The 19059-nt window shown below is 44.5% G+C and overlaps 1 protein-coding gene across 2 annotated transcripts in view; it reads left to right on the forward strand.

Annotated features, from left to right (window-relative positions):
- The window catches only part of WLS (Wnt ligand secretion mediator), an 86684-nt gene that overhangs the window by 49891 nt on the left and 17734 nt on the right, over nucleotides 1–19059 (forward strand). For both annotated transcript variants that reach the window (XM_029618073.1, XM_029618072.1), the window contains exons 3-9: nucleotides 7754–7878; nucleotides 11427–11588; nucleotides 12332–12468; nucleotides 13685–13853; nucleotides 14255–14352; nucleotides 16646–16709; nucleotides 18853–18996. In XM_029618073.1, coding sequence (XP_029473933.1) covers nucleotides 7754–7878; nucleotides 11427–11588; nucleotides 12332–12468; nucleotides 13685–13853; nucleotides 14255–14352; nucleotides 16646–16709; nucleotides 18853–18996 — 899 coding nt within the window. The remainder of the gene's footprint in view (nucleotides 1–7753; nucleotides 7879–11426; nucleotides 11589–12331; nucleotides 12469–13684; nucleotides 13854–14254; nucleotides 14353–16645; nucleotides 16710–18852; nucleotides 18997–19059) is intronic.

Consider the following 19059-nt stretch of genomic DNA (forward strand, 5'->3'; position numbering starts at 1 on the left):
GGTAACCAAACCAATGCATGCTGGAAATAATATCACATGACTTAAAAATGGCTCCTTCAAATGGGAGAAGTTACAAATGTCCTTCAGTGGCGGCAACAAGAATAGACCTGTTCCTTGCCATATACACCAAAAAAACTGTATAGTGCTGCTCTGAAGGATTTCTTTGTCACATCAAAGTGCTGAAGTCCTTTTTATCGGAAATGGCACTCTTTGGAAGAAAAAGCTTTTATTTATGCACTTACACTTTTTTTTTTTTTAAATAAACTTTATTAAATTGAAACATCACAAGGAAGGTAAACTTTTTGCATTAGAAACACAATAACAAAACAGAAATAAGCTACAAATCAAGAAATAGAAGAAACGACTTAACAAAGTACTTTATATTAGCCTACTATAAGGGGGTATCGGGGGGGGGGGGGGCAGAGATAAAGAGGGTCAGAAAAAATAAGTAAGAAAAAAATCCTGCGATTTTAAGCAGAGAATTCCTGATATTAATAAAGCACCATCAAAACCTCACCCTGACTGAGAGCTGGTGAAGATATAACCAACTTCTTAGCATCTAAAAAGAATCTCTCTGTCCTGGAGCAAAAAGCACTTACCTTAATGAGGATTGTTATCGTAGCGCAAACCTCTCGACATAGAGCCAGGCGTCCTTTCCTCCTCCTCCTCCTGAGTAAGCTTTGCATACATCCTAAGAGAGCCATATTCGGAAGGTTTTCAATGAGACTCTCTCCTAATCCTCTTCCCTTGTAAGGGTGATGAAATGACAACCCCTGGTGAAGCCTAATGTCCAGCCAGGAGGGGCAGCTGGTCAGCAGAGCGCAGTGAACTAGGACCCAGATGTTCGGAAGCCAGCTGTGAAAGTTTTTTTAAGGCAAGAACGGAGTATTGGGATTTCCAATAGCTTTAGGCTCTTATATGTTGATTACCCCATCTCTAAGGGAAACTGGGATGGCACCGCTGTTCAACCCCACCCCGTGAAAAAAGGATTGGGAAACAATTACCCTCCCTGAGTTTAGGTCATTGGGTGTGTGTGTGCCTTGCTCTCTGCTCTTGAGATTCCCATTGCCTCCGGCCCCTTTTCTGCCGTCGTGGAGGTGAGGGTCACCTGAGAGATGAGCAGGACGAGGCCACGTGCCGTAGGCTTGCTGGGCCGGGCCGAGCACCCCGCACAATGTTAAGTTGAGTGCTCCCGTGCAAGCAGCTCAGGCCCTTATATTTATGTTTGGAACTGTGGGCCGAGTTATTTAATGTTGTTTTTGTTACGGTTCGCTCTGTCCTTAATAAAAAAGGTTGTCCCCCTCCCAACTGAATTTGATGTGGCGGTTTTCAGCCCTGTAGGAAGGTGGCTTGGTTATCTATTTATTTATTTTTTTTCCATAGGTGCCTGCATTGCTGGAAGCTAGGCACAGCTTTCTAGAGAAGCCGATTTTTGTCTCCGCTGGCTCCTGGGGCTTAAGGCAGTCCCTTCGCTAAGGGGCTCTCTATTGTTCCCCAGCTGCTCTCGCAGGAGCTTTATTTGCATCACTTCCACCGCTCTCCGTATTCTGTGCTGTTTTGTGGGTCGCTCTTTTCAGTAGTGGTGTAGAAAGGTCTGCGGGATTACTGGCGAGAAGAAAAAGGCCCTTCCAGAACAAAGCTGCTGCATGCGGGGATTTCCTGCGTTGATGCACGCACAGGTTGAATCGGCACAAGTAAGACATTTTTGTGAGCAGCGGTAGCGCAGGCGGCTGTCCGGGCTAGCAAGCTGCTGAGGCAATGAGAAATGCCTCTACCCAGGGCACCCTCCCTTCCTCCCAGTGCCCTGGATGCACCTTACAGTCTTGCCCCGTACCTCCTCTTCTAAAGCCGGGTCTTTCTCCTTCCACAAGCAGGGTAAAATCAGCCATAACCAGTGTGGCGTTGACACAGAGCCAACTCGCAGGGCTCAGAAATGTTTGAGTGCGCGCGGAGTTCCCATGTGTGCCCCTCAATCTTTCTTGGTCAGTTACTGCATGGAAGGATTGCCAGTTTCTTTCACTCTTTGGTGTTTCTTTGCCAGTTTTTTCTACAAATGTTCTTTTCTTTTTTTTGCTGCTGCCTTGGCAGCCTCTCAAAAAAAAAAAAAAAGATGGAAAAGTCTAAATCCAAGAAGGCCTCCATTAGCAGGTTTTAAGGCCTGTTATTGTGGGTGGCGTCTAGTGGTTAGAGCAGTGGGTTAAAGCCAGGTCATTTCACTCTCCATGGTCTCCAGTACAGACTTATATTTTATGCTCTCGGGGGACAGGGAAATACCTATAGTACCTCTCCTTGAGCTGCCAATGAAAACGACATGAGATAAATAAATAAATTACACATACCTATGTCCCCTGCTACTGTTGCAGGCCCTGGACCATGACATCTTGGGCTGTGCATGCTGTGGCAGGATGCCCTAGAGGACACTTCAGAGCTGTGGTTGAAAATTGATGATCTTGCAGGTTTTAACCTTGAGTAGGACCCCAGCACAGGGTTAGGCAGTAGGGCCTCTCTACTTTCTGGAGTGAAGCCTTGACTCTGGATTCCAGTGCCATGAGGGGTAAAACTTTCACTGGGAGTCAGTCTCCCCATCCTTCCACAAATCTTTAGGGAAAGCTGTCCCTATTGGTGCCATCTCATAGATCTACCACAGGTGAGAATGTGAGCTTGGCTCGGGTTGAAGTGCCAAGAAGAGCACCTAAGTGGTGCAAGGGATACCCCCATATTGTGTACACACACACACACACACACACAGACCTCTGTGTGCCATTGGCACAAGGATCTGCAAAAGGCGGGGTCGTCATCTCTATGCCAAGAAGGGCACTTTTCAATCTCCTGCAGTGCAGCCAGGTAATCCTCTGTGGTGCAGCAGAGTTCCAAGGCACTAAGTAGGTTTCTCTACCCAGGCATAACGGTCTTGGCAGAGAGTAGAGCATCTTCATTATACTTGAGTGTGAAGCATCTCAACCCCCAGAAATGTGCAGCCGTGGACCCTGGTGGATAGAACCTTGGCATAGAGGGAATTTCTACCAGCGCCAATAATTCAGCCTGGATCTGGTCCACAGGCACGGAGCACATCAGCATCCAGTGCTTCCTGCAGGCTGGTGGCTGAAGCAAAGAGTTTTCTTGACACCCCCAGCACCTGTGGGTCAGAGCAACGATGAACCCACCTTGGTGTTGCGGAGGATGTCTCTCCACCTACTCCAGTGCACAGGGCGCCCCAACAAAAGCCACCCAGTTGGTGAGTAATTTCTTTGCCTCCTTACTTCCAGAAGAGGAAAAAGGAAGAACTGAACCACTCTTGTCCCAGACAGAGGAATGCTTCCCTCAAAACAGTGCCCTGGTGGATTCCCAAGATAGTTGTGCCTCCCTGAGAGGTTTTGCTAAATAGATGAAGCCTATTTTGATGCTGCTACTTGTTCTCTCCTCCCCCAAATGCCTCCCTTCCTAGAGAGTCAGAGGGGAAAGGGGAGGAATTAGTACGATCAGAGTCCTCCCAATACTTTTTCTCTTCATCTTCACCATCTGAGTCATGGATGAGTGTTTCCCCTTGGTCGGATGAGGAGGACTCTACAGGAATGCCTTCTGATAGCTTCCCAGTGCCAACACTGTATACCAACTGCCCCCTTCCCCCACAAAGACACTAGTTACCCATAGTTCTGGGAAAAGATGACCAGTGCATTAGCCATCAACCTCAGGAAAGAGGAACCTAGAGAGGATGTTTTTGGGCTATTACAGTTCATTCAGTTCCCTGCTGAATCCACTTCCATGCCAGTTCATGGCCCTTTTAGGGGACCTTATACTGAGGATATGGCAGAGCCCCAAGCTTTTTCTGCCAGTGTAAGATTGATTTGAAATAAAAGGTCCAACCCTGTCCATGGTTTGGAGTAGTCCAGCATCTGTGCCACTCGGTGGTGGTAGTGGTGATATCTGCTTTGCAGGCATGTGAAATGCACAAGGGAACACTCTCATCTCCTGGGAAGGTCCAGAAGGCCCTAGATGTGTTTGGGAAGAAGGTCTTCCAAGGGTTAATGCTCTATGGAAGGATTGTGGCCCTTCAGCTTTTTACAGTGCAGTAATTTATGAATGCATTCAGCTGCTGGCAGACTAAGGATTTGGAACCTCAGCGAGCAGAGTTCCAATGATCTCTGGTAGATCCGGAGGAATACAGAAAAACAACTGATTGGATGTATTTTATGAGGCCTTCGACACCATGTCTAGGATGTCGGCAGTGTTCATTAGAGCCAGGCAAGCTGCTTGACTCAGGGCAAGTGGGCTCAGAAGATGTGTACAGTCATTTGAGTATTTGATGTACGGAGGTGGGAGGGGATCCTTGGGGGGGGGGGGGGGGGTCAAGGTGGAGAAGAAGACAGTGGCACTGATCAAGGAGCATCAGTCAGTTCTACAGTAGCTGTCTTAAGGTGGTGGAATAGCCTTCAACTCCCGACCATCACACTTCTGTCATAAGTTTCTTCTTCTAATGGAGAAGACTGAGGGGCTGATGAGGCAGCAGTTGCCCGCAGGAACTCCCACACATGCTGAAAAGCTTCTGAGTTCCAAGAGCTGCTCCATGTCTACGCCATCAGATAACGTCACCCATTGACTACAGTTCTGTGTAGACTATCCTTCAGTCTACACAGAACTGCCATTAAAGATAAGCAGCTTTGTTTTACTATCAGCTCATAGTGCCAGTGGCACCAATCCTCCCTGGGGGTAGGGACAGAGCGCCAGCATGCGCTTACACTTCCTGTGGCAGCCACACAGGTTTCTGTTTGGAATGAAACATGCGTAGGACAGCCCTGGAGATGGTGTAAGTGTGCTGGGACTGTTTGGTCCCCGTGCCCAGGAAAGGAGGAACCTCCCCTCCAGCAGGAACTAAGGCCTCTTTGGGAAAGGCAGTTAGAGGGATGGAGGAGGTAGGTCTTTACGACAGATTGGGCAACAGTAGGTGATGAGATGGAGGGCATCGTGTTTTGAAGCCACCTAGGGTGACACAATTCCTTGCGCTGGAACAGTAGCACCAAGCACACTAATGGTGGGTTTTTTCCTTGCTCTGGTGCATCCAGTTTTTCTGTGAGGTTTTTTTTTCCCCAGGGGTCATCCTGGCAAGTTATCACTGATAAAATCTGTGACAACTCTTTTTGCATGAGTGAATCTTTTTAGTGAATCCCAGCTTGCGTGTTCTATTTCTATAAGTTTGCCTGGAAGTCCAGAGCATCATCTTGCCAGGATTTTCACCTTTTCACACGTTATGCAATGTATGTGAATTGGAGCTTGCAGGAAGGCTTTTCTTAACATTAAATTTATAGCGGGCTTGCTTGCTAATAGTTCATGCAAAGATTTTAGGGATGTGATGCCTGAATACTCTTGTCATCCCTGCTTGCATATCGTTTTATCCTCTGTCTGTCGTCTGCCAGTTGTGAGAGGAGAGGTTCCTGAGCTTCAGGAGAGATCACAGAACTCCCAGAATTTCTAGCTGTGACAGAAGTGTTGCCTCAAAATATTGCCTTCTCCCTGCAAAAAGTTTGGTTAGAAAATGTTTTTCATATTAAAACACAAGTGCAAAGCACAATCATGACTTCCCTGATTTATTTGCACAATTGTGATGTAGTATTGCATTCTCTGATGTGTAAAGATGAAGGGGTTTAAAAAAAAAACTTTTTTTTTTTTTTTTTTTTAAATGTTTATAAATTTTCCAAAGAGTCAAGAGATTGCAAAGGACAATAAAAAGTTTCATCAGATCATCTTGAGTTGTTTTTAAATAAAAGTCCTGATCTGAGAGATGGGACAGTCAGGGCCGGCGGAAGCACAGGCAGACTAGGCGGCTGCCTCGGGCACCACCAGCCTGGGGGCAGCGAGGACATGATTTCTTCTTCCCTCGCACGTAGCCTGGAAGAGGAGGTGGCAGGTCCATGAGGGTGGGAAGAAGAAGAGGCCATGCAGGGGAGAGAACTGCGCATCCCCCGGGCCGATGCAGGAAGAGACGGCATTGGTCCCAGGTTTGCCTGACGTTCGCGCACAGGAGGGAGCAACAACGGTTCCCTCGCCTCCTCGCAGGTGCATTCCCCAGGCTGTCGCAGGAAGAGGGCATCATCGGCTCGGGTTGAAGCGCAGGAGAAACAGCAACAGCGCCCCCTCCCTACAGGAAACAGAACAGCATCAGCCCCTGCGGCCTCGAGAAAAATGAAGATTCCGTCTGGCTATGGGCGTTTTAATAAAGGGCTTGTTATCATCCGATTCCTATTGTCGTCACTGTTACACAGCCCACTGGATCGGCTACCGCTTTGTTTTTTGGGTCTGTCTTCTTTGAGGGCATGTGTGGGTGAGAGCATGCTCTGTGATTGTGTGTATGTATATATATTATATATAGTAAAACCATACTAATAAAAAGAATATTTCAAATTAACTGACAAATAGAATTAACATCTAATAATTTAAAAATCATACATTTTTACGAAAACCAATAAAATATTTCAAACACCATCCAATGCTTAAAACTTAAAGATGATAAATCCCCAGCTGTTCATACCTGGGATCTTTTAATTTCCAGATGCCCTGAGATTGTACTTCTGTTAATTTTATATTTCCTGATTTTTATTGTTTTGTTTTCTGAAGGATTGTAATATTTCTGTTTTTCCATTGTTGCACTACACAATCTGTCCTGTTGCTGTTAACAGTTCAGTTTTTGTCTGCATGATTTTATTAATACTTTATGCTTAGTTTATTCTGCATTTTTGTGAGGGTCTGTTTGTATTCTGCTAGTGTGTGGGTTCTGTGTAGGGATCTATAGCAGCTTGGCTTTTTCTGTTTTCCTAATCTTTTAGGGCCTGATATAATTGCAGTGTTATGTTTCCATAAGTAGGACTGTTAGTGTTTGAGTGCTGGCAGTTATTGCAGTTTTGGTTTGGGAGATTTACTATGTTGAAATTGTAGTTCAGTTTATTTGTGGTTTTCTGAGGGCCAAGCCCACACCCAACCCAACAGACCTAATACCAATTCTAAGGGTCTGTTTTACTTTTTTTTTTTTTTTCAGGGTTTTACAGCACTGCATGTAAATATAATATACATGTTGTAAGTGATATTTTTTTTACCTCAGAAGCTGTAATTGTTCATGTAAATCTATTATAAATTCATAATGTTTAATTGTGTGTGGAGAGGGTATGACAGGGGGAGGGGGGGCTAGCAGCTGTAAGTTTGGTTTGGGTTTTTTTGCCTAGAGCGCCTAATACCCTCGCTCTGGCCCTGGGGACAGTCTACAGGTCACAGCATCTCTTGGCAACTCTTCTCCCACCGTTTAATCTCACACGTGCACCCAGTGTCTTACGCTGTGTTCCTCCCCCTCAGCAGGCTCCATCTTGCTGCCTGCTCCTGACCAGCAAAGGGAAGCAGGAGCTGCTGAGTGGATCATACAGAATGTATAACTCCACTTTCCTTTTTTCCCCCCTTTTATTACAGCTGTAATAATGCCACAAGTCTCTCCATGTGATTTGTATTTAAAAAAAAAAAAAAAAAAAAAAGCTTTTTATGGGTCTAGGCTGTTGCTTGTGTGTGTGTGGTGTTTTTTTTGTTTTGTTTTGTTTTTATTGCTCTCCAGTTTTGTTGTGGCTTTATTTCTCTCCACTCTCCTCCCCTTTCTGTTCTGTATGGTCTTTCATCCTTCCTCTTTTGTCATGATAGCATCAAACATTGAAAAATAAATGCAAAATTGAAAATAGCCTAAGTTGACACCATAAACTAAGAACATCTTCAATTCCTGCAGAAAACAACGCCATGGTCACTCTCGACGTAGCAATGGCATACCGTGATGACGTGAACGACAAGTGGACAGAGTTGGCACATTCGGTAGAGCAGCGGAAGCTTAAGTGCACCTTGACGGCTCCGAAGGTAGGCCGCTGGTGTCCTCAGCACTGGCAAACCTCTAGCATCCTGGGCTGTGACTTGTAATTTCAGTTTTGTTCTGTCACCAACTTAAAATAAGTGGCTATTTTCTGGAAAGGTTCATAGACAACTCATTAGCTTAGCTAGTTTTTAGCATAATTCGGTTGGCAGCTAAAACAATTCAGATTCCTCGCCTCATATTTTTTTATTTTGATGACTGTAAGCTTCTTTTTCCTCCTTGGCCATCTTCACTGTTATGAATTTAAATAAATTGGGTGTTTTGCAATGCCAGCAGTCTAACCAGAAACATACAAAAAGCAAGCAAACAAAATATAAAGAAATTCAGTACTGTATCTTAATATGGCTGTCAGTCTGCCGCTGCATAGAAAGTCTGCTGTAGGTTAACAGGCATTAGTACTGTATTAAACATTTCTAGGGAATACAGTTTGAAATTTTAAAAATAAGCAAAAAAAATCTTAATTTTTGATTCTGGGAAGCTCTTTTAGTTAACGATATCCAACATTGGGACATGGCCATGCTGATCCTTAGCAAAACCCCATACAGCCATTTCCCTGATGCATGTAAAGCGCAAAGAATGAATCTAGATACGAAATATTCAAGGACCGTTCTGTATTATGAACATATCTGCTATATATCTTTTTTGAAAATTCCTAAAAGGATTAAAAATATAAGTAATAGAACCAGAAAAGGAGACGACAGAACATGCCAGCCAGGTTATGGGCGAGTGGGTGGGTTCTTGAGGTGTATGGCAGATTATGGCTTCTTGTTTCTCTTTTTTCTTTTTCTTTTTCTTTTTTCACTTTGAAGTACAAATTACAGAAAAGGCACAAATAAGCCATAAAATATTTAACAAGGGGCTGTATGAGCATTTCATGGTGCCTAGCTTTTTCTTTGTATGGAAATTTACACTCATGTAGGACTGTATTCGTTATGTGAATGTCTGCCTAACACAGGAGTAGGCAATTCCGGTCCTGGAGCGCCACATGCAGGTCCTGTTGTCGGGATATCCACAACAAATATGTATGAGGTATATTTGCATGAATTGCCTCCATTTTATGCAAATATTTCTCCTGCAGATTCATTGTGGATATCCTGAAAACTTAGGCCTGCTTATGGCACTCCAGGACCCAGCATTGCCTATCCTAGGTCAAATAGGTGCATCACTAAATAATTAGAAGCGAGTTTTCCTTATAGGAAACTAAGAGACAAATGGAATCAACTGGTGATAACTGGCACGAACCAATGGAAGGGCAGCTTTCAGAATGCTTTGACATCACCATGCGCTCTCATCTTGTTGATACTTCAACAGAACTGTCCTATTCACCTATTGGGAAGAAAAGGAAGAAGGGTCCGGTGTTAAGGACACATGAAAAGTAGGAGCCAGGAGTCATGGGGCACAGATTTTGAAAGAAATTGGGATCAAGAGTTCAAATGTCTTTTCGGGAGAGATCACTCAGAACAGGGCTAAAATCTGTTTGGGAAGTGTTCAGTTTTACATTAAACAAAAACCAGGTGACTATATAAATGATTAGTATCAAGCATACAACGATTTTTCTTTATTGTAAAACACTTCTCCAAATCTTCATAGATAAAGCACCCAATGAAAGCATTAGTCACACCAGTGGACTCCGCATCAGATGTTATACTAAAATATATAATCAACTAGGGGTGTGCATTGAATCTTTGTTCCATGTTTTCTTTTTGTGTCATATGTTTGATTTTTGTTTTTAAGCTGGTTCAGGGGTGTTTATTTCAGGTTTTCCTAATTTCGGACTTGGTATACACTAACTGGCCATCTCCTCACAAACACCACCTTGCAACCTTAGCAACACAAACAAGTAATTAAGGAGACGGCCAATGAGAATGCAGAACCCTACCTCTAGCTAATGAACTGCTCCCCAGTTGGCACTTGTTAACTTATCAGTAACCTTTTCAGTTAATTCTCTCCCCACCTGTCATACAGTCCCCCCCCCCCCCCCATTTAATTCCCCACATACCAGCCTGCCTTGCTTTCACCAGTCACCACCTAAAACAGTCTTTCCCCACCTGATACATCATAGTCACCCCAATCATTCACCCCCACATATACCAGGCTGCCTCTCTCTCCAGTCGCCACCCCAACCCACAACATCCAGTTAGTGCGCACTAACACAAAATACTAATTTTTTTTAATGAAATTTCATTATTTTCTTTTTGTTTTGTGGCACTCATGAAACAAGACAAAATAGTTTTGTTGCCATTCTTTCGTTTAAAACAAAAGCACATCCCTAAAATCAACTGCCTCTTTAACTTTATATATTCATGGACTCAGTATCAGATAATGTGCAACGGAGTATAATCCACTGACTCTTGCCTCGCAAGCAATATCAATCAGATGCACAAAAATTCATTTATCTGCTGGGACCATAGCTCTAAAACAAATTTTGTTATACTAATGGAAAAAAAAACTTTATTGGTGTCTAAACTGCACAAATTATCTAAGCATTTAAAACTATTGTCCCATACTTGGTCAATCCTTATCTTAAACAGTAATGCTCTGTGTAAATGATGCAGCAATCATTCCAAGTGTGTAAAACTGCTCCATGAAGCCAAAAGACCCGTTCTTTAGAGCCGTGATGCCATATAGAGATGTATACTTCCTTGTTCAGAGATTTTGTGACTCATGACGCAGGTGCTCTGTGTGCACTAAAACAGGGGCCTATGGTTTGTGCAGTTTAGGCCCCATATATAAAGGTTTTTCTTTTTTTCTCATTAGTACAAAAAATATTTTTTTTCTTTAGGGTTGTGGTCCCAGCAGATAAACGAATTTTCGTGCCTTTGGCTGATACTGCCTGCGAGGCAAGAGTCACTGGATTACACTCCATTGCACATTATCTGATGCTGAGTCTACAAATATATAAAATTAAAGAGGCAGTGGATTATATATCTTAGTATATCGTCTGATGCTTAGTCCACTGGTGTGACTAATGCTTTCATTGGGTGCTTTACTGTAAAATACTTCACATCTTCACAAATAAAAAAAACTTTATAAGTATGTTTGATACTAATCATTTCTAGTTACTTTGTTTTTGTTCCTTTGTGTCATTTGACTAGAGATGGTTGCCTATAATCTTTTCAGTTTTACATTAAAACAGTGCTACTAGTTTCCCTAGTTTAAAAAAGCCAAGAATGATCATTCTGGGGTCTTATTATTTTTTTCTGCAGTTAACATTCTGTAGTTGATCAGTTGGGCAGCAGTACTTAGCATAATGAAACAAGTGGAATTAAGTAGCCATACACTTGGTTTGTGACTGTGGGAAGCCTGGGAAGGGTGAGGGCTGCTGCGTTTAGCATGGACCAGAGGTGAATTAACTGGGCTCTGACAAAAGGACAGGCATTGGTATCTCCTGAACTCATGGGTCCTCCTTAGGAGCTTGCCAGAAGCCAATACATCAGTTAGAGGTGGAGGGCCAAGCATTTATTGGCCATCCCTGTCCAGCTGCCTCAGTTGTCATCTTGCATTTTTGTTCCCTCTCCTTTTTTGTCGTGGGCAGACCTTGTCTAGTGAAGGCCATTACTATGAATGTGACGTGATCCCGCTTATGGAGCTTGGGAGCGTGGCTCATAAGTATTACCTGGTCAATATCAGACTGCCCGTGAACGAGTCAAAGAAAATTAACATAGGGATTGGGGAAATAAAGGATCTCCGCCTTGTGGTAAGTGTGGGGGTTTTGGGTTTTGTTTTTTTTTTTTTGGTGGGGAGGGGTTTCTGCAACACAATTTTCTATCCCTTTCCTCTTGCACAAAGTTTATATACAGGATGTGCAGAGACACGTTCTGTCCAGGAATGTACCCGAGTGGGGGAAATCTTCATACTGAACAGAACCATTGTGTCAGATAATGTTTGACAGACTGTAAATTCCAGTGTTTGCAAGATTTAAAAAAAAAAAAGGATACATTTAGTATTATAGCACAATATTATTGTACATGTAAGCCGCTGATACCGGAAATGAACGCCATCAGGCCACCATGTTTTCAGCTGAACAACCGAGCATTTAAATAATTGAGCCCTTGAAAAAGGTTCGTTTTGACATCCAAAACACAGTCCCATGTCTGGCAAATTTGAAATTGAATTGCGATTTAAAGGAGCACAACTGATGTGACATTAACATGGGATATTCTGCAAATTGAAAAATATAAAAAAAAAAGTACTTATATTGACCAATAATTAAATATAAGGCGGAGTGTGAAAGTGAAACCATGCTATACGATGAAGCCTATTATGAAGGGCAATACAGCCTAGTATGAAGATCACTTATCTCACAGGTTCTTGGTGAATGGAATAAGAATTTGGGCACATTGGTATTCTTTGCGATTGTTAGCAATATTCATACAACATGGATGAATCCTGTAAAACCAGACTTTTTTTTTTTTTTTTTTTTCTCTCCTCTTCCACTAGACTATTTTTCAAAATGGAGGCTTTACAAAAGTGTGGTTTGCTATGAAAACTTTCCTTACACCCAGCATCCTCATCATCATGATTTGGTACTGGAGGCGGATCACCATGATGACGCGGTCCCCAGTCCTGCTGGAAAAGTAAGTCGAGGGTTTTAATGAAGAATATGTCCATGTTATTACACTAAAGACAAGTCTTCATTACAGCAGGAGCACGTCCAGCTTGATTCAAGGTTAAACATTTACTGAAAGAAGGAACCAGCCTTACTAAAATTAGGAAGAAAGGAATATAGGAACTGTGTATGTGATTTGAGGTGTTGGAGGGAGCCTGTGTTGTGAAAAAAAAAAAAAAGGATATTTGAGAGATACAACTGGAAACTAGCAGTGGAGATAATTATAAATTGTTGCACAAGTGAATTTTGTGAAGTAAAGAGCTAGTGGTTCAAAAGGAGATGCTGGAGGAGAGACAGGCAAGTTTGTGCAACAGTGGTCCAGTGGAACATTAAGTCCATCAAGCCCAGTGGCCAATCCAGGTCACAAGTACCTGGCAAGATCCCAAATGGTAAATGGATCCATCTGGAGTGGATTATAAACATGAGCTATTGGGGGCAGGGAAAAAATGAGGGTGGAGAGGGAGAGACTGGAGTCTTTGTTCAGGTAACTCATGAAGTTCCAGCCTGAAGGACGGAGACAGCGAAATATGGATAGGACTTTGGGTTTTGCGTAAATGACCACACGTTTTTGAGACATTAGCCGGTTCGAAACAGCAGGACTTGATGCAAGCCCTTCCACCACATCGGAGGCAGCTAGAGTTTCCCACCCATCGCCCTGTGAGAAAAGTGCGGTAACACTGTAGCATTCATAGAAATGGTGTGATAGCCTGCACTCAAACTGCTCCAAAGCAAGAGGGACCTTCTTCAAGATGATACTTGGAAATATCTGAGCCATTGCTAGACCTGGGCTCATCTGCATCCATTCGACTTGGTGTAATCATTCCCTTTAGCTTTTTCAACTCCGTTTTTCCTTTGGGCCTACAAGTAGAACATTTCTGGGTTTTTCTTGGGCTGGTCCTAGATTAAGTCCTAGCTCACTGGCGGTGGGCTTACTCTGGGTGGTAACTAGCTGATTTCCATTTAGGCTAGAAGTTTGAGTCCAGACTGCATCCTCTCCAGTCATTCCATGGGGCTCCCTCCTTTTGCCCAGTCTTAGGGGAAGAATGGTGTAGCAGTGAGTACCTAGCCAGAAAGTCTGTAGATGGCCTCCAGCCTCTGACTTTAGGTATTTGTAAGTAATGTCCTTTTGGGCATAATTTGCTTTGTCTATATAAATTAAAAAACAAAAAATGTTCTTCCTCCAGAGTCATTTTTGCCCTTGGAATCTCCATGACCTTCATTAACATCCCTGTAGAATGGTTTTCCATTGGATTTAACTGGACATGGATGTTGCTGTTTGGAGATATCAGACAGGGAATTTTCTACGCAATGCTCCTGTCATTTTGGATCATCTTCTGCGGTGAGCATTTGATGGTAAGTTTGCCAGGGAAAGCTTTCAGCTTGCTTCCCAAACTGCTGCAACCTGGCCAGAGGTTTATCAGTCTGTGCATGTTTTTGGGAAGTCATGGTCACTGTGTATCTGGGCACTGCTGTTTTGGTCTGGGGTGAGTATACCCTCATCCACGTGCACACGTGCATTTAAGCTGCATACTATTGGTTTAAAACAAACAAAAAAAACCCAACTTTTGGTGCTTTTAAAAACATCCGCGATTGATTTACTGCTATACATGGTAGCAGTGCTTTCACTTCAGGTAAATCAAAGGGGAATGATTTGGTATGTTTCACGTGTGCGTGGATGTCAATAATGGGATTGTAATGTGGTGCACAGAGCATTTCATTAGTAAGAGCCTTCTCGATTTTCCTTTTTGATGCAGGATCAGACTGAAAGAAATCGTCTCTCGGGATATTGGAAACAAGTCGGGCCCATTGCTTTTGGTTCCTGCTGCCTCTTTATATTTGATATGTGTGAGCGGTAAGTGGAAGGCGCCGGGACCCAAATGGGCCGCATTACTGCTAGAGACACGTTGCATTGTAGCAAGAGGCTTTTACCTGCTTCAGATCAGTGGGTTAAAGCATCTACGTGCGCAGTAGGTGGGTGTTTTGCTCCTGCAGCTGGAGAGCGTCTCTTCACAGAGCAAGTCGGGGGCGTGGGCTGCTGACCGTCAGGTGTCGTCAGGCCTCCTGGCTAGCAGCAGCTGTCCATGAGGCTGCTATCCAGGCGGGCTGGCAGTCCAGATCGATAGTGGCCCCAGCTCTGGGGTGTTGGGGAAGCTGTGGAGTGCCAGGTTTTTTTTTTGTTTTTTTATTTTGCAGGTTCATTGTAAAATCCAGGGAGGGCCTTGCAGGTTTTGGATGAATCAAATCGCTGGATTAAATTACTTTCGGGTGCCTGCTTTTACCCTTTTATCTCTTTGAAGTGCTGCTGCTGCTGTGGTCTACCTTGAGAGAGGGAAATGCTTTGCCGGATCGTGGGGTCTTGTCTCTCTTTCGCTTATGGAAATGGCTTTTAAAATTACCCTCCATCCACTAAGGGCTTGCTGCCTGTCCGTTGCTGGCCGGTGGTGTGCGTATTCGCGCACGCCCACCTGCTGAGATGCAGGTCTCCAGTGGCCACGTGGGCTGCAAGGAGGCCTGATGCATTCAAAAGACAAATGCGGCCTGAATTAAGGCTCGTGCAAAGGAGGCACGAGCCTTTGGCCCAGACGTTTAGCATTCCCTGTTACATGTGCCAGTTCACTTACCTGGCAACTCTCTCTGGTTGCTGGTCCCTCTCCTCCTCTTCCCTGTAGGCTGCTTGTGAAGGGGAAGAAACAGGAGGGGAGAGGCAGGATTAGGGAGCACGTTGGCTTTTCTCTGTCTGCTCTGGAAAGTGCTGACCAGGCATACCCTGTATCAATTACTAGTGACCATCATAAAGGATGTCCCAGCACAGCACAGCACATGGTGCTCTGATGTCTTGTTAGGATGGTCCTGTTTCCTAGACTGCCTGGAAGGGAAGGTGCTGGAGCAGGAAGCAAAGAGCCGTTCTCTGCTGAGTGAGATATTGTGCCCAGACCTATCTGGGGGGGTGGAGCACTGGGGTTAGAGAAAGGGGAGAGTGCTGTGGTTATCCCTGAGAGAAAGGGGGAGTGCCGGGGATCAGGCTTGGGGATAGAGAGGTGAGTGCTGGGCTCATTTATGAGGGTGAGGGGAGAGAGAGAGGGAATGTATACGAATGTTGGAGAGGAGGCGAACTCCACCTGCCTTCCAGCGAATCCTTACCAAATCTCAGGGTGCTCTCAATACAAAAATTCCCAGGTTTGCTAATGCTGCAGTTCCCATCTGGCTGTGCTGAAGAGCACAGCCAGATGGGAACTGTGGCAGAAGCTAAAGTGTGCCAGGCTGCTGGCAGACCTTTGCCCTGGAAAGTCGGGCCCCATGCCCAGAGAAAAGTAGTGACAGGCTATAGAAGTCCTTGCTTGTCCTCCCTGCCCCCTGCACAGTGTCCTCCAGCCAGCAGGTGGAGTTGGCAAGCAGTAGTGCTTCTTACCTGCTGCCGCTGCTGCTGCCTGCCACGGGGCTCCATAGCCTCTCAGGACCTGCCAGCCTCGTGTGGTTCCAGGTGCGGAAGAGGAGGCAGCAGCAGGTAAATGACTGCTTACCAACTCCTGATAACAGAGGAGGATCTTGTAGGGGCGGGGAGATGTGATTATGCTGACTGGTAGTTTGAGGGGCGGGTGATGTGATTATGTATGGAGGACTGGGGCAGGCAACGAGACTATGCCACAAGGGGGGTATGTGTGTGTGATATGATTATGCTGTAGAGGCTAATTTACTGGTTAATACACTTTTTTTTTTTGGTTGGGGGGGGGGTGTTATAAAAAAGTGTATCTGTCTGCTTACGGTCCTCCAAAGGATTGATCCTGCCCTGGATCCGGCGGCCACGTGGGCCGGGAAGAGGCCTGCACGTTGGCCTCCCTCCTGCATGGCAAGATGTTGACGACGGGAATGTGGCTCGGGGATCCACATCACTGGAGGTGATTTGACGGGTGACGGCCACTTGGGCAATAAAACCTTGCAATGCTTATGGTCAAGGCACAGGTCTTCCACAGGAAAGGCTTTCTCTGCTAGCCCTCCTTTCTGAAGGGTCCGTCTGTCTTCCCCCGTTTTTATACCTTTTCTTCATTTTGGGAATGTCCGCACATGGCCCTTTCACCACACACCAGGAGGGAGAGGAGGCACACGTTACCGTACTCCGTTAATCTTCTCTTCTCTTCCACTTGCAGAGGGGTTCAGTTGAAGAATCCATTTTACAGTATCTGGACGACGGATGTGGGCACTGAGCTGGCTGTATCCTCGAATACCATTTGTACAAACCGAAGGCTGCTTTTTGTGTTTCTTCAAATGAATTAATAGTGTTTTCCAGTAAGTGCTGCTCTCCTGCAACTTGTCAGTACCACATTCCTTTTCATGGAAGGTGTCACTCGGGGGGACTTCACATGCTAGCAAAAAAAAAACAAAACTGGAGCTGGTCAGCTGGACTGAATCCTCCTTTTTGGGTATACAAGAAAGAGAAAAGCTCAAACTTCTCTTGGTCCGTTTTTGTAGAGAGACTGCTTTTAAGATGGGGGAGAACTGGAGAATGTTGCAAATGTTGCGACCTCCTAGCCCTAGTGTCTTTTGGAAGTGGCATAGCTAGTGCATGGGATCCATTGTGAGGGCACTGTAGGGGCCGCTCTTCTGTCTACCTGTCTGAACTTGCATACTCCTGTATCCTTTCTAGCAGCCGAGTTGTGATATTTTCTTAGACTACTGCTATTACTTAATACTGCGATCCAGTGTTTATTACATTGTCATACATCTATATGGAGCATTTTCTCATTTTCTAAATTTCATCTATAAATAGGTCTCCTTTCTGCAGCATTCACAATATAAATGTTTGCTTCTAGCTCCAGTATCAGATGAATATGCATACAATATATGCATATCCCCCTCCATTGGTAAGTTTTTGTGGCTTTATGCAAGAGCAGAAAAGCTTTCAGTAGCATCCCATGTGTCACATGAAGGATTGCCCATGAGTGCTCCAAATGGGTGAGATATCTGCTTAGTCCAGTTTTTCCTCGAGTGTTTTTGTGGGCTGTCTGTGCAAAAATAAATTCTCATGTGCAACATAGTGTTCAAATTTTGTGTTCAGTGCTCTTTGAAACATCCTTCTGCTTTCCTTTGTTCTGCGTGCAGGGTTTTATCTGTTACAGACATGCACAGCATGCAGGGAACACTGACTTAGTCTCAGATTTAGCTGGGGCCTAATCTCTGGTACAGCAATTTACTTCTTTGAGTAAGACTGTGTTAATTTGTGTGTCTTAATTATATTGCTTAGTGTGAAATTACCAGATCCGCCTTGCAGCAGGTTCCTAAGAAGTTAACCAACTCAACACTAAGCTGCCTATTTGGTATGGCCATAAAATGGTACTTTATGGGTGGGGGGTTTCTCTTTAGGAAATACAGAGATGGAATTACAATATTTGGGGGGAAAATAAAGCTAAAGAAAATTCAGAACACGTAACTTGGTAGCCTTGGTCAGTGGGCCTTCCATTCTCCCTCTGTGCAATCCCTCTTCACAGATGCGAGAATGGAAGGACAGATTTACTCCGTAGAATGTTCTTATGGAGTACAGTTCAGCCCTGACCAGGGTGCTGTCACGTTTTGGGTGTCCGTGCATTACAAAGAGCTGGCTTTGTACCTGCCAGTTTCAGCTTGCATCAGTGAGTAAACATCCACTTTAGCATCTGAGTCTCCCCATGGTATTTGTTTCAGTCGTTACGAATGGTGCAGACTTTCTCTTCTTATACTGCCTTAGAAAGATTATCATTTTAAACTATGAATGGGAATCTGTTTTGTCTGGATTTAAAACCTGAGCAGTAGGGAGCATACTGTATCTCAGCTGGCCAGAAAGTGTTGCCAAATATTACAGCATCAGAGAGCAGAACAGTTACCAAATTCCAGTAACTTTTATAAAACCCACTGCAGTGTATAAGCTGTAGGCATCACCACCTAAGATACAAATGTATGACGACTAAGCATAAAATTTATACAATTACCAAGATGAATTGGCCAGATTTAATTCCTTCCAAGAGCTCCAGGGGAGGGAAGTGACTCACTATGATTTTTGCCCCATACATTCCTCCTTGCTGCTAATTCTCCTCTGCCCAACCAGTTTGTTCTTTGATCTCGGGTCAGTAACTCTTGCGTGTGACATGGTGCCTGCTGCAAAACAAGAGTAGGTGCCTCTGTTTAGATCTTGATCTTATCACTCAGGCTAGCAAAGAGTCAGGCTTAGCCCCGATTGTTCTAGCCTGCGTTATGTGCTCAGCTATCGGAGAGCAGGTCTACATTGTATTTGGGATGAAATTCTACCAGCTTGCTTTACTGTGTTTTATCTTCATACACCTACAAGCTGCAACAGAGGTTTCCTTGACCGTGACCTGTTCAGATGGCGTTCATTATTGTGGCAGGAATCTGTGCCTGCTTGTACTTTGTCTTCCTCTGCTTTATGGTGTTCCAGGTCTTCCGAAACATCAGTGGAAAGCAGTCAAAACTGCCGGCAATGAGCAAGACTCGCAGGCTTCACTATGAGGTCAGTGCTGTAGATTGGGAGGGGGAAGGAGGTGCCTGCTGGTTAACTTTTGATGCTGTGCGA

Source organism: Rhinatrema bivittatum, chromosome 10 (genome assembly GCF_901001135.1).
Source record: "Rhinatrema bivittatum chromosome 10, aRhiBiv1.1, whole genome shotgun sequence".
NCBI lineage: Eukaryota > Metazoa > Chordata > Amphibia > Gymnophiona > Rhinatrematidae > Rhinatrema > Rhinatrema bivittatum.